Below are 14,136 nucleotides of genomic sequence, written 5' to 3'. Positions count from 1 at the left end.
TAATCATTTAATTATTATTTTAATTTCATTTTATTATCAAAATAATTTTTTAAATTATATTTAATGTTATATTTTAATTTCATTTTAATAACTTACAATAAAAAAATAAAATTATTGTTATGATAGTTTTTTTATTTTTCAATAATGTCATCAAATTATTGCTATGATATTTTTTATTTTTCAATGATATCATGATATTTTTTTAAGATGACGAACAAATATCACTGTTAATATTTTAATGATAAACGATTAAAAAAATTAAAACGTAATGTTAAGTATAATTAAAAAAAAAAAGACTTAAATGCCCAATTGCCCTTGAACTATATCATTTTTTATGAGTTACTCTCTAAAATATCTTTCAAGATATTTTACCTCTTAAATATAAATAGTTATTCCGTTTATTCCAGACAGTTAACTCTATTAATAAAAAAAAGTCAATGACTAATCAAAACAAGCCACATCACCTTTTAATTTTCTTTATTTGAAAAAAAATAAAATTCAATTAAAAAACTAAAATATGTAATATGCCAAAACTACCCTCTTTCCATTTCCCCTTTCCCTTTCCCTTCCCCTTCCCCTTCCCCTTCCCCTTTCCCTTTCCCCTCCCCCTCCCCCTCCCCCATCCTCCATCGTCATCACCTAACCAACAAAAAATCTGTAAGTTTCAGACAATTTCATTACTTCCCGTTGTATACAATGCAAAGCTTAAAGTCTTAATCCCCAAATGAAACCTTCTATAATTTAGTCCTCCATGTCCAATAATTCAGTAAACTAATGCCTCAAGTGTGGAAGAACCAAATTGGAAACTAAAACCCCATAATGCCTACAACTTCAAAGCTTTTAAATTTAGTTGAATGACTAAAAATTTAATCAACTACATTAAAAATTCTTTAAACCCAAATATTAGAATCATCACAATTTCTAAACCTTCAAGATGTGAAAAGAAAGAAAGAAACATTCGTAAAATAAACCAAAATGGGAAAAACCTAGAACTACAAAATCCTCAAGCAATATCTCATTACATCCAGAACTTCGAAAAGACCAAAATTAATACTAGAATAAACAATGATATTCGACTCAGTTTGAGCTTGAGAGTGACTAAACACAGTTGTTATATTGAAAAAGCCCTGACATTTGACATCCATGAAGAAAGAATTTGGGGACTGAACGAGACGCTTGAACTTGTGTTTCTTCTCCTCAAGCTCCGTTGGAGGATGAAGAACCATTTGGACTTAGCTGCTAGATGTTTCAAGAGCAATCTCAAAAACTCTCGAAAGCATAGTAGGCGGCAAAGGAGAGTGAAGAAGGAAAAAAAGGGATGCTAGGGAAAGGGAGAGCTTGACGGTGGAGGGGAAAAGAATGTTACTTTAGGGATATTGCTCCTTTTATTTTTTAATTAATTTTTATAAAATAAATTAAAAATAAATGATGACATGACATGTTCTGATTGATCAATAAATTTTATTTTTAACAGTGTTAACAGTTTAAGGCAAATTAAATAATAATTTATAGTTGATAGGGAAAAATATTTCGAAAAATATTTTAATGGACAATTCAATATAAATAATATAGTTTCTAATGGATTAAGAGGAGGGTAGGTGAACGGAACCGACCGAGAACCCGAAACCGTTTGAGCATTTAAACTTTTAAAATATAATAATTTGATGATCAAATCCAAACTAAAATGATAATTAAATAACTAAATATTAAATTTACCCTAAAAATGGTTACCCTCTCTATCAAACCCCACAGCCTTCAGACAAACCACCAAGAAGCACCCCAACAAAAAGAAAGAGACGTACGGTGTTCCGAATCCAAACCTAACTGAACTGTCCCGGGGGGGGGGGGGGGGGGAACAACGCTATGTTTTAACTTCAACGCTTACCAACAAGGAACAGCAATAAACTAATCAAACACTAACCCTTTTCTCTCTAATTTTTTTCCCATTCCTGATCGTCAAAATTTTCTTTCAAGCCACTCTTCTGTAGTTGATATATACTTCAACTCAATCCCCCAATAGAACCTAGAAAAAAAACCTTTGAAAAGAGAGTTTTGTTTTGAAGGAGAATGGCAACTGGGGATCTAGAAAGAGGTAACGGGAAGAACAGGGGAAATAGCTATAACCGATCATCTTCTTCCTACTCCCTGGAGAATGACGAAAAACAATGGACTTCATGGCTTGTACCGATGTTTTTGGTGGCTAATGTCGATGTGTTTGTTGTGGTGATGTATATTAATAATTGTCCTAATAACAATCCGAGATTGGAAGGCAGATGTGTCGCTAGGTTCCTCGGCAGGCTTTCTTTTCAGCCTACAAGGGAAAATCCTCTCTTCGGTCCTTCTTCTAATACGTATGTCTCATGTACCCCTTCTCTAAATTTCACTTCTTTCTGTTTAAACCGCGTCTTTGCTGTCTCTGGTTTTCTGGGATTTCATGTTTCTGTGTAACTATTTTTGGACTAATGGAATCTTTTAGAAGTTGGTTGTGTTGGGAAGTTTTTCTTTGATGATTCAACTCGGTCCAATTGATCTTCCATAGGGTTTTCTGATTTGTTTTGATTCTATGAGATGATTATACATACTGGAAATTTTTGTATGATTTGATTGATACTATTTAAGGTTATGAGGTTTGTTCTTTCTTGTTCATTAGCAGCAATAGGAATTCTCAATATGGGGTTCATTATTAGTTTGTTTATTGAATCTCATGGTTTTGCTTTGTCTTGCTGAAGTGCAGTGGGATCTGCTTCTTGCTTATAGCAAAAGGGTGTGTATGTAGCATATTATTTCATTCTCAAGAGGTCAATTACTGTTTATCTTGTTTTGTAACTATTAAACAATCTAAAGAATGTTCTGAATTTTGTAAAAATTACAAAAAAAACGTGTTTGGGGATGATGTCCTGAATAATGAAGCTACTTTATTTATGATTTCATGGAATAATGAAGTTGAAGTAGCAAAAGACTTGTGATTTCTATTGGAGGCATGGGGCTTCACTTTTGTTTTATACTTTTAGTATGGTCTAATGCAAGTTCGAATCTTTCTAATATTAACTAACTTCAAGTTCAATTTCGCCCTATCTTCATTCGAAATTTACATGACTTTTCAGCTGTTCACTGGACTGTGAATTGTGAAGTTGAACATGTTACGTCAATGTGGTTTAGCTAGGCTTTTTTATTATTATGTCATCTCGATAATTGCGACTCGTGTAATTTTGTAATGTTTCTACTTCTCTTTCTTCGTCAGATTGGAAAAATTGGGAGCACTGGAGTGGTACAAGGTAGTGCATGGAAACCAAGGATGGAGGCTTATCACTTGCGTCTGGCTGCATGCAGGAGTTATTCATCTGCTTGCAAACATGTTGAGCTTGATCTTTATTGGAATACGCCTTGAACAACAATTTGGATTCAGTGCGTTATTTGTTCTTTTTTAAATGTTTGATTAATTTTTCTGAATTATCTACTAGAGAAATTCACATTACATAATAATATTTTTGGAATATGCAACATTTAGAAGTGTTTAGTCGGTCTTTGATCAATGAGCAAAATGAAATATCCTATAAACACGTATTTTTGTGTGATCCATTGATTGAATTACTTGGTGTTGGTGTATCATTTTATTCACTCCAACTGTATTCTGGTCAATGGCCAGCTGGATTTTATGAAGTTCAATTTCAGATTATTCTTTTGATATCCACCTAGAGACTGATTTGGTCCATCATGATGTTATAATGGATATCTTTTCTTTCTCCTGGCAGTATGCGTTGGACTTATCTATCTGTTGTTTGGTCTTGGTGGGAGCATACTATCGGCTCTTTTCATTCAGCGTAATATTTCTGTCGGTGCATCTGGTGCTTTATTTGGCCTACTTGGGGCGATGTTATCTGAGCTGCTGACTAACTGGACTATCTATACAAATAAGGTACTTGCCTTTGGTTTCTAGGTCCTTTGAAAAAGGCTATCTTTTACATGCTACACGGAATTGGAAATAGTAATTGCCTTAATGTTTGGAGCTTAAGATAAGTATATATTGGTAGCCATGATGTAATAAACTAATAATCATTTACATTCTATTGTAGAACCATTTTAAAAGTAGTGGACATACATTTTTTTCTTCTTTCGTATCATAGGCTGCAGCGCTTATCACACTCGTGGTCATCATTGCCATTAACTTAGCAATAGGGATTCTTCCTCATGTCGACAACTTTGCACATATTGGAGGTTTCTTGTCTGGTTTTCTCCTCGGGTTTGTTTTGCTGCTTCGTCCCCAGTTCGGGTGGGTGGGACTTAAGAATCTTCCTGCCGGTGCTCCCGTAAAATCCAAGCACATGGCATCAGGGTTCCAAATCGCGGTCGTGTTTTCGGTTATTTCGGATTTACCTTGATTGCGGCCGTCGCAGACGCTATTGCGGCCGTCGCGGGTAACTCGGACGGCGACGAAACCGCTATATCGCGGTCGAAATCGCGGTCGCGGACCGTTTTTTAAAACCCTGCAAGGCATACCAATATGTGTTCTGGGTGATTGGTGTGGTTTTACTCATTGTCGGGTAAGCTCTCCAAACCCTACGTTACTAAACTCCATGCAAACTAAATATTTTGTCGATGGTTCCACGTGTTTATAATTCCGGTCCTGTCGATGATTTTGTTTAATTTCGTTTTGTTTTCCGTTCGGATTATTGGCAGTTTCAGTGTGGGGTTAGTAATGCTGTTTAGAGGGGAGAATGGAAACGACCACTGCAGCTGGTGCCATTACCTGAGCTGTGTTCCGACATCCAAATGGCAATGTGGAAACTGATGATATACCATTCATTACCACTAGCTATTTACTGATTCTTCCCCGCTTTCCTTTGTTTACAATTTTACTCATTTAATTTCTTCGACTTGTTATATGCTTATATATATATATATACACGTACGTACGTACACATACATGCTTAGTTTTTGACGCTATTTCTTTCGCTGTTATTTTATATGGTCGAGATTTTATACAGGATGATCTATATATATATATATATATATTGATTGATTGTATGCAAGTTTTTTTTCCTTTTCTCATGGTAGCAGCTAAAACTTATTTTTAATACTGCACGACATCATCACTTGTTCTCTCTCCCCCCCTCTCTCTATATTAAGGGGAATATAACTTGATTTGAAAAACTGATTCGATTTGATTCAAATTTTTATACATTTAGCTCGGAAAAAATTAAATAAAGTTTGAATGTTAAAATATGATTTATCAACTTGATTAACTCAAAATATTTTAATTTGATTCAAATCAAATGGCTACTCTTAGTTCCTATTATCTCACTTTTTTATCATTTTAAGTCAATTTTAATTGAATTTGAATCACATGTTTATCTATATATATATTCCTATTTTCAATAATAATTTTTTTATTTTTGTAATTTAATTTCTAGAGTTTTTATTATTAATTTTTATTACATTTTTTCTATCAATTTCTTTCACTCCTTTTATATTATCATTAATATTTTTCTTTTAAATATCTTCTTTAAAAAATAAATTTATAAATATATTTTGTAATTTCAAATAACATTTGATTTATTAAATAACATATATATATATATATATATATATATATATATATGATTAGAGGAAACCGTTAAATTGAATTAATCTATATGACAACATTATAAATATATATAATGAAACTTATAAACTTAATCTGAATTTCATAAACTCGATTCAACTTAAAAAATTTCAAATAAAGTTTAAGGTGTAAAATTATTGTTATATCAAATCACAACATTAACTTAATTTGAATTTCATAAACTCGATTCAACTTAAAAAGTTTCAAATAAAGTTTAAGGAGTAAAATTATTGTTATATCAAATCACATCATTACCTCGGTTAAATTGTTCAGTGAACAAAGTAAAGAGTAGTAACAATTGGATGGTTAATGATGTAATTTAACCTAAATTAAGTGTCCGTTTGTTTCACTGAAAATATTTTCGGAAAATGTTTTCCGTCAAATGAATTATATTTTTTGGAAAATATTTTATCGAAAACTTTTTACAGTGTTTGGAAGAGGTTGTGTAAACCATTTTCACTAGTTGATGAATTTTTTAAAAATTATTTATTACAAATATTAAATAAAATAAATAATATTATTATCATAAAGCTTAACATTATTATTTTTATAATATTAGAATAATTTATTTATTATTATTGAAATATTATTTCTATAATTTTATTAATAAAAATATTAATATTAGTACATTTATATTGAAATAAAATATTATAAATTGTGTTAATTATTTATTGAAGAAATATTATTAAATTATATTTTTTAAAATAATTAATATATTTTAAATATCTTTCTTAACATATTATTAGATTATTATATTAATATTAAATACATAAATTAATATTATTCATTACTAATAATTTAATAATATTATTTCTATGAGATTAGTAAATAATATAAACTTTATTAATAATTTATTATATATTATTAAAATAAAAATATAGTATCTTATATTATTATAATATAATTGAGTATTTTTATTATGATATTAAAAAAATATAATATTATATTATTATAAATGTTAATAAATATATTTTAAATATTTTAATTATAAATATTTTGATTTACATGATATTAAAATATTTTATTAATATTAAATTCATAAAATAAAATTATTTTAAGTATTTATTCTTTGAAGTGAAAAGTTAATTTGGAAAATGACACACGAAAAATCAAACCGTAAGTCATTTTTCAGAAAACACAGGAAATTCTGTTGACCAGGAAAATGTTTTACGTTGATCAACCAATTTTCCTCCAACCAAACACTGGAAAATGAGGAAAAATGTTTTACATGAAACAAATAGACCCTAAATGATACTCACACGATCTCATTATTTTTGTCTCATTCTGAATAAGTATAAAGTTTTAGAAGATAAGTTTGATCACATGATGTTAAGTCATATAAAATGAGGGAAATGATAAAATTATGTAAAAAATGATTGATAAATTTGTTTTGATATGTGTTAAAGAATGTAACAAATAAAGGTACAAATAATATATATATATATATATATATATATATATATATATATATATATATATATATATATATATATATATATATATATATATATATATTGTTGAGCTCTTACAAACAACCGAATAAAGCCAAGAGGGGGTGAATTGGCCTTTGAAAGATCTGTGGAGGAAGCAATAGAAATTAAAAACTTTGCACAACAATTTAGAGTAATTCGACTTCTAAATCAAGTCTACATCCACTACCTTAGTTATCCACACTAAGGATTTCTCAAATACACTAGATTTACAAACCTTTAAGGATAAGGTGTAACCTTATAAAGACACACAAGGTTTATACCCTAACCCCTTGCTTACACTCTCTCCCAAAGAGAAATTACAAATTTAACAAAAGAGAAACCACACAAAGGCAAATGTGTTTGCACAAATTAAGCACTCACCAAGAATCACACTTGAGCAAGATTAACAATGTAGCTCACAAGTGTGTTACAAAAGGTTTGACAATTTTAGCTCTAAAACACTGTTGATGTTGGTTTGATATTGCAATTGACTTTCTTATTGTTTTCCATTTGAATCTTGGTCCCTTTTATGTCTTCTCACATCAATCTAGCCATTTGGAGTCGTTGAGGATTGAATAGAGCAGTTGGATTCATTAATTTTGAGCATTTAATGCTCACCTGCACATTTGGTATCGATATTGAGCCTTCCAATGATCAAATTTATAGTGGTTAAGCCTTTAGTATCGAGACTTCTTGAATCAATATCGATACCCACCCTTCAGTCTCGAGAATGGGGCCTTATTATTGAGATCAAAAACCATTCTGACATTTTGGTATCGAGACAACTGTATTGGTCTCGAGACTAGTAGTTGATTTGGCAAAAATTAAGTGTTATGAGCTTTAAAAATAATGTTTATAAAATGCGGATTAACTCAAAAACACTTTTGATTATTTTTCACACTTAAAAATGCTTTTAAAGTGTTTATGACAAATTATTTATAAAATATTGTGAAATTGCAAATTTTAACTATTTAAATTATTATAATAATCATGTTAAATCAAAATCAAAACTTAGTTAAAAAATCTCCATATAACAAAACCTTTTGTGAAATTTTGATTTAAAAAGGATTTGTCATAATTTGTGAAAAATAAGTCTCCCCCTTAGAAAAACAATTTTTGGCTAAAATGATTTTTTGCTAGCAAATTTACACTTATACATTTTTCTCACCATTTTTGTTATAGTAAAATCAAATTAAGCTTCAAAATATAAAATATGTTAGTGCAATAGGGAACTCAAATATTCAACATAAAATATTAAAAAGTAAAATTATGCTTATCATAAAATAATCAAGTTCAAAAGCATAATATCAACATCAATAATTCAAACATAAATCTATAAAGTACCAAATTAACCAAGTATCAAACATATAATAACATAAAGTTCGAAAATAAATCATAAAGTGCATAAGTCCAAATCTAAAAGCAAAATGTCTTAAATTTCCAAATAAATGCATATTCTTTTGGAGGCGGTGGCGAAGGAGGCAACAAGTGATAATGTATCGAGTGAACGCCACTCTCAAGCGCATCCAAGCGAGTATCTATGCTTCCGAGTCTTTGTATCACGTGATCGTACAAAGTCTTCATCGATATCTCCTCTTGAAGTAGGGCACCGATTGCTCTTCCATTTTGTCCAAGTTTCTTCGATAAGGACCCCAATCATGGGAAAAGTCATCAAAATTCTAATTGGCCTTGTGGGTCGATTTAAGATTGATGAAACTAACGAGTAGAATAGGAGGATCAAGGGGGTAGACACTCTAAGTTTATCTCTATATATGTAGCTAAGAATGCAAGCATAGGGAAGTGTCTTGGTGTAATTGTACCCATTATGGACAACATCAACAAGTTCTAAGAATATGATGTTTGCAAAGTTTGGGTGGATGTTGTTCTCAGTGTTATAAAACCACCAATAGTCGTAAGTGCTCAAATGGGTAGCCTTAACACTAGAAGGACAAAAGAACCAAGTAATGAGGAGTAGCAAGAGACGATCCGGGAAATCAAGATGAGTAGGGCTATCATATGGGAATCTCTCAAAATGAGCAGGGAAAACTTCTTTGAAAGGATCATCATCCTTATCAATGATATTTAAGTGGGCAACGATGAAGGATGGACTAAAAGTAAAGGTTTAACCCACGAGGTACAACTCAAATCCAAAAATTTTATCTTCATTACCTTGGGCATGTATAAGAATTGTATTAGCAAAGAAAGTACAAACAAAGTTCGGATGAACCTTAGGAGGAATAAAAAATACGTTCAACCATCCCCATAAAAAGAAGGTTTAAAAAATAAGAAATTGATACATTTTGGACATGAGAAAATTAGGGTTTATGGTACGCTCAGAACATTTTTTTTTGTAAAAACTATTGAACAAGTAAAGAGCATCGGGATTCCTAAAGCAAGCATTTTCAAAGTTAAAGGGATTTGAAGATTAAACTTGTAGGATAATCCTACTAGTCCTAGGACGATTGGGATTTGTTCTAGGAGGTATTTTTTTTATCAAAACAAAGACTAAGGAAAAAAGAGTTTTCATTTGCAAATTTTTTCAAACACTTGAAGAGCAAACCTAAAACAATTGTTTTAGGTTAAACATAGTGAATGTGTAATACACTAAATATCAGGTCAGGGACTTTATTGAAAAGATTTAAAATTTAAGGATCTATTTGAATAAATGATGAAAGATGAGAAAATGATTTGGAATAGTGTTTAGATTAAATTGTAACAATAAATGAATTAAAGAGCATTTTGGTTCTTTGAGGGGGAAATGAATTTAAAATACATTTCCTTATTAGGGATTTTTAATAGGGGAAAAGAGGAAAGTTAAGTCACAAAAGCTATATCTTCTTCTCCTTCTTTAATGTGTAAAGGCTCTCCTCCATAGCCAAAGGTAATGTTTCATTTGGCTAGTTTTTCCTTTCATTTTTGGTTGGTTTTTGAAACATTGAGTATTATAGAGGCTTAAGGAAGGGTTAAATAAGATTAAAACTAAGAGATGGATGAAATATTTGAGATTTAAGAAAATGAGTTTTTGAATTATATGTTAAGATATGAGTTTTCATTGATGTTTACTAGTATATTTGACTTGTCAAATAATTAAATAAGAGATTAGAAGAATTGGATGGGTTTAAAAACATGTTGGAAAAAGTGGTATGATTCTTGGATTGAAATGTTCTTTGGAGATTGTAGATGCTATAAGTAGCTAAATGAAGGGAAGCCAGTCGAGATAAGTAAAGAAGAGTTTGACAGTATGATTGAAGGTATAAATAAGGGAAATTGGCCAAATATGGGTAAAAATCGAGCTAAAAATGGAAAAACTAGGTAAGGGTATCGGTACTGGAAGAACAATACCGATACTATAGGCTTAAAATATAAAGAAATTAGATGAATGGTATTGATACTGATGCAATTAATATCGATACTATGAGGAAGGTATTGATACCATTGATTCCATAATGCAGAAATGGTATCGATACTGTAATAGAGTATCGGTACCATAGTATAAAAGTATCGGTACTAGGAGAAAAGTATCGATACTAGGGATCTAGAATGTAGAAATGGTATCGATACTAAAAGGGAGTATCAATACCACAATATAGAAGTATCGATACCATGGTAAGGGTACCGATACTGTTGAGCCAGAAATTTTAAGATAGGTTGAGATTCTTATACAAAATTTAATAATAGTACTTTTGATTATTGTTAAAGTATAAATGTTAGAGAATATACTAACAATTGGTATGGTATGTGTCTTTAATGGATGTTTGAGTAGATCGAAATCAAGCTCCTAAGTCAAGTAAAACGAAAGGCGAAGGCAAAATCGTTGAGTAGTCAGATTTGCATTTTGGGTATAATAGCGAGGCAGGCTAGGTGAGTGCATTTATTATGTACTTATGTGTTATAATATTCATAGATGCATGTTGCTTAATGAGTTTATGAATTTCATTATTGGAACTATGTGTGCAACTTAAGAAATTCATAATTAGTTTATGAATTTCCGTATTGACACTACGTGTGTAACTTAAGAAATTCATAATGAGTTTATGAATTTCCGTATTGGCACTATGTGTGCAACTTAAGAAATTCATAATGAGTTTATATATTTCCATATTGGCACTATGTGTGCAACTTAAGAAATTCATAGTGAGTTTATGAATTTCCGTATTGGTACTATGTGTGCAACTTAAGAAATTCATGATGAGTTTATGAATTTTCGTATTGGCACTATGTGTGTAACTTAAGAAATTTAGGGTGAGTTTATGAATTTCCGTATTGGCACTATACGTGCAACCTAAGAAATTCATGATGAGTTTATGAATTTCCGTATTGGCACTATGTGTGTAACTTAAGAAATTCATAATGAGTTTATGAATTTCCATATTCACACTATGTGTTCAACTTAAGAAATTCATAATAAGTATATGAATTTCTGTATTGACACTTGGTGATCAAACCACTTAATTTATAGTAAGTTTGTGAATTACTGTATTGGCACTACAGGTGCAAACTATAGAGTTTATAATGAATTGATAGAGTTAATTGATATCAGAATGGTTATGACATACTCATGTTTAGAATTTTACTTATGATTATTTATGCATCACTAAGAAATTTCTTAGTGTGTGTGTTAATTTCACGCGTAGGTTTTAATATAAGCGGAGTAAGGAGATCATCTAACATCACAAAGCATGGGTTGGCTCATCAGTAACTGTATGACATCCATGTCTACTTTTGATATATTTAGTAGCCATGTATTATACTTAGTAAAAACGCTCTGAAAAGTATTTGATTTATCATGTTATAAAAAGATGAAATGCTTGAACATTACTTTTTTTTACCTACGTAAGTTTAATGAATTTTTTATTATCATTAAATATAAAATCTTTTATAAAACAAAAAAATTACGAATTTTCAAATGAGAAAATGCTTTAAAAGTGATGTGACATATATATCTCATGTACGGAAAGGGGGTATGGGAGATGAGTGTTACATTTATTGGTATCAGAGCTACATGTTTAGCCTATTCTTGGCCGAAATAGAGTGTATTTTAAGGTAAAAAGGGTTTACATACCACTAAGATATTAAGGTTACTGATAGGGTATAGTTAGAATATGATCGATGTCTCTCCTTACTAACTTAAGTATTATCCTTATGTATGTTATACTAGATGTCAGATTCTACGAATTCGAGAAGAGTGGCTGAATGAGAGAATAGAGAGGGATTGAGTAGTGAAAGCTATGAAGAGAATAGTGAACATCTGATTCTATCTGAGAACACCAATGCACTGATACATCATGGTATGCCTATGCCAGAGTTTGGAGCTTTTACGCAAGCTCTCGATGCTATATTGACACAGTTCCAACCTCCTTCGCCTCCTCCTGCTCCTCTAGTACATCGAATATTAATACCAAAAGAGTTAAGAAGTTTGGGAGCTCCTGAGTTCATGAGAGAAGAAGGTGAAGGTCCGATGAATAATGATTTATGGTTAATCGATGTTATGATGATGTTGGAAAGTCTAAAGTGCTCCGATCATGAAAATCTAGGAGGAGCTGTATCGTTACTCCGAGGATCAACTCGGGTGTGGTGGTCAAATATGATGATCTATGCAGTACCTGAATAAGTGAACTGGCAATTCTTTCAAGATGAGTTGAAGAACAAGTACATTGAGGAATAGTTTATGAGGTCAATGCTGTTGAAATTTCTTAATTTGAAACAAGGAGATCAAGAAGTGCATGAATATGAAGCTGAATACAACAAGCTTAGTCGTTATGCAACTGAGGTAGTTCCTAATGATAAAGCCCGACGTGATTGGTTTATTGAGGGTCTGAGGCCTAAGTTGAAAGAGATGATGTTTGCCTTAAACTTTCCTAGCTTGCAAGAAGTTATAAACTGAGTTAAAGCTATTGAAATAGCTCAAGAGGAGACTCTAGCAGCGGAGAAGAGTATGCAGTCAGGAAAATAGATTGGAATGTCTTCATCTACACATCATACTAAGAGAGGCAAGAGATCAAGTTCCAAATATACTGACAGAGCTAATTCTGGAACAGCTTCACAGAAAACTAAAAGTCTCATTCTTTTTCTACTAGCTTGGGTAGAGCTTTTGGAGAGAGAACTCTATGTCAAACATGTGGAAGGTCACATCGGGGAGTATGCAGATTGCTCTATGGCGCTTGCTTTTATTGTGGTGAATCTGGCCACTATGCTCGAAATTGTCCAAAGAGACCTGGAGATAGATCAGTACAAATTGAGAGATCAGTAGCAGCACCTAGTAGAAGTAGAGGAAGATGAAGATAAGGCGCTCAATATGAGGCTATCCAGTGACAAGAAACTCAGGGAGTGGCCCGAATTTATAACATAAAGACCAATGAGGATTGAGATGATCCGGAGATCATAACAGGTACATTCTATCTTTTTGATGAGCCTGTCTTTGTTCTAGTTGACCCTGGTTCTACGTACTCGTATATTAGTACAAAGTTGGTTAGAACTAGTGAAATTCCTTTAGAACCAATTTTTAGTGAAATGATAGCGGTAAACCCTATGGGTCATAGTGCAAGGGTAACTCAGGTATGTAGAAAATGTCTAATTAAGATTCAAAGGGTTGTGTTCTCGGCAAACTTGATGGAGTCTCCCTTTGATAAGCTTGAAAACATTTTGGACATGTATTGGTTGTCTCCACATCATGGATGAGCAGATTGTCGCAGGAAGCGATTATTCTTAAAAGATGCAGAAGGCTTCAAAATAGTAGTGATAGGCGATAAAGCAAAATCACCATCTAATGTGATATCGACCATAACTACAAAGAAAATGATGTCAAATGGATGCATAGCTTTTCTAGCTAATGTGATAGACACTCAAGTACCGGAGGTGGGATTAAACGGTATTCCAATAGTTAAGGAGTTTCTATAGGTTTTTTCGGAGGAATTACCGGGTTTACCTCCAGATCGTGAAGTGGAGTTCAAGATTGAGGCTTAACCGGATATCAAACCTATGTCTATGGCTCCGTATCAAATGGCTCTAATGGAGTTAAGAGAATTAAAATCCCAGTTACAAGAGCTACTCAATAAGGGATTT

At 31.7% G+C, this 14,136-nt stretch overlaps 1 protein-coding gene across 1 annotated transcript; it reads left to right on the top strand.

The window, feature by feature from the left end:
- The first annotated feature begins 2,045 nt into the window (after nt 1-2,045).
- Nucleotides 2,046-4,815, top strand: LOC120120722 (RHOMBOID-like protein 2). The gene is made up of 6 exons (XM_039140274.1): nt 2,046-2,351; nt 3,242-3,405; nt 3,753-3,916; nt 4,125-4,325; nt 4,492-4,541; nt 4,678-4,815. The coding sequence occupies exons 1-6, from the start codon at nt 2,068-2,070 to the stop codon at nt 4,787-4,789; spliced, it is 975 nt and encodes a 324-aa protein (XP_038996205.1). The 5' UTR covers nt 2,046-2,067; the 3' UTR covers nt 4,790-4,815.
- Nucleotides 4,816-14,136: the final 9,321 nt, after the last annotated feature.

Source organism: Hibiscus syriacus, unplaced genomic scaffold, assembly GCF_006381635.1.
Source record: "Hibiscus syriacus cultivar Baekdansim isolate YM2019G1 unplaced genomic scaffold, ASM638163v2 tig00110346_pilon, whole genome shotgun sequence".
NCBI classification, from domain to species: domain Eukaryota; kingdom Viridiplantae; phylum Streptophyta; class Magnoliopsida; order Malvales; family Malvaceae; genus Hibiscus; species Hibiscus syriacus.
This window is presented reverse-complemented; position numbering and strand designations above follow the sequence as displayed.

What these genes read in the sequence shown, in the direction of transcription:
- LOC120120722 (XM_039140274.1), top strand. Translation starts at nt 2,068, where the DNA reads ATGGCAACTGGGGATCTAGAAAGAGGTAACGGGAAGAACAGGGGAAAT. An exon ending in TTCGGTCCTTCTTCTAATAC is followed by an intron (nt 2,352 to 3,241) that starts GTATGTCTCATG and finishes TTTCTTCGTCAG; the next exon opens with ATTGGAAAAATTGGGAGCAC. An exon ending in CCGTAAAATCCAAGCACATG is followed by an intron (nt 4,326 to 4,491) that starts GCATCAGGGTTC and finishes AAACCCTGCAAG; the next exon opens with GCATACCAATATGTGTTCTG.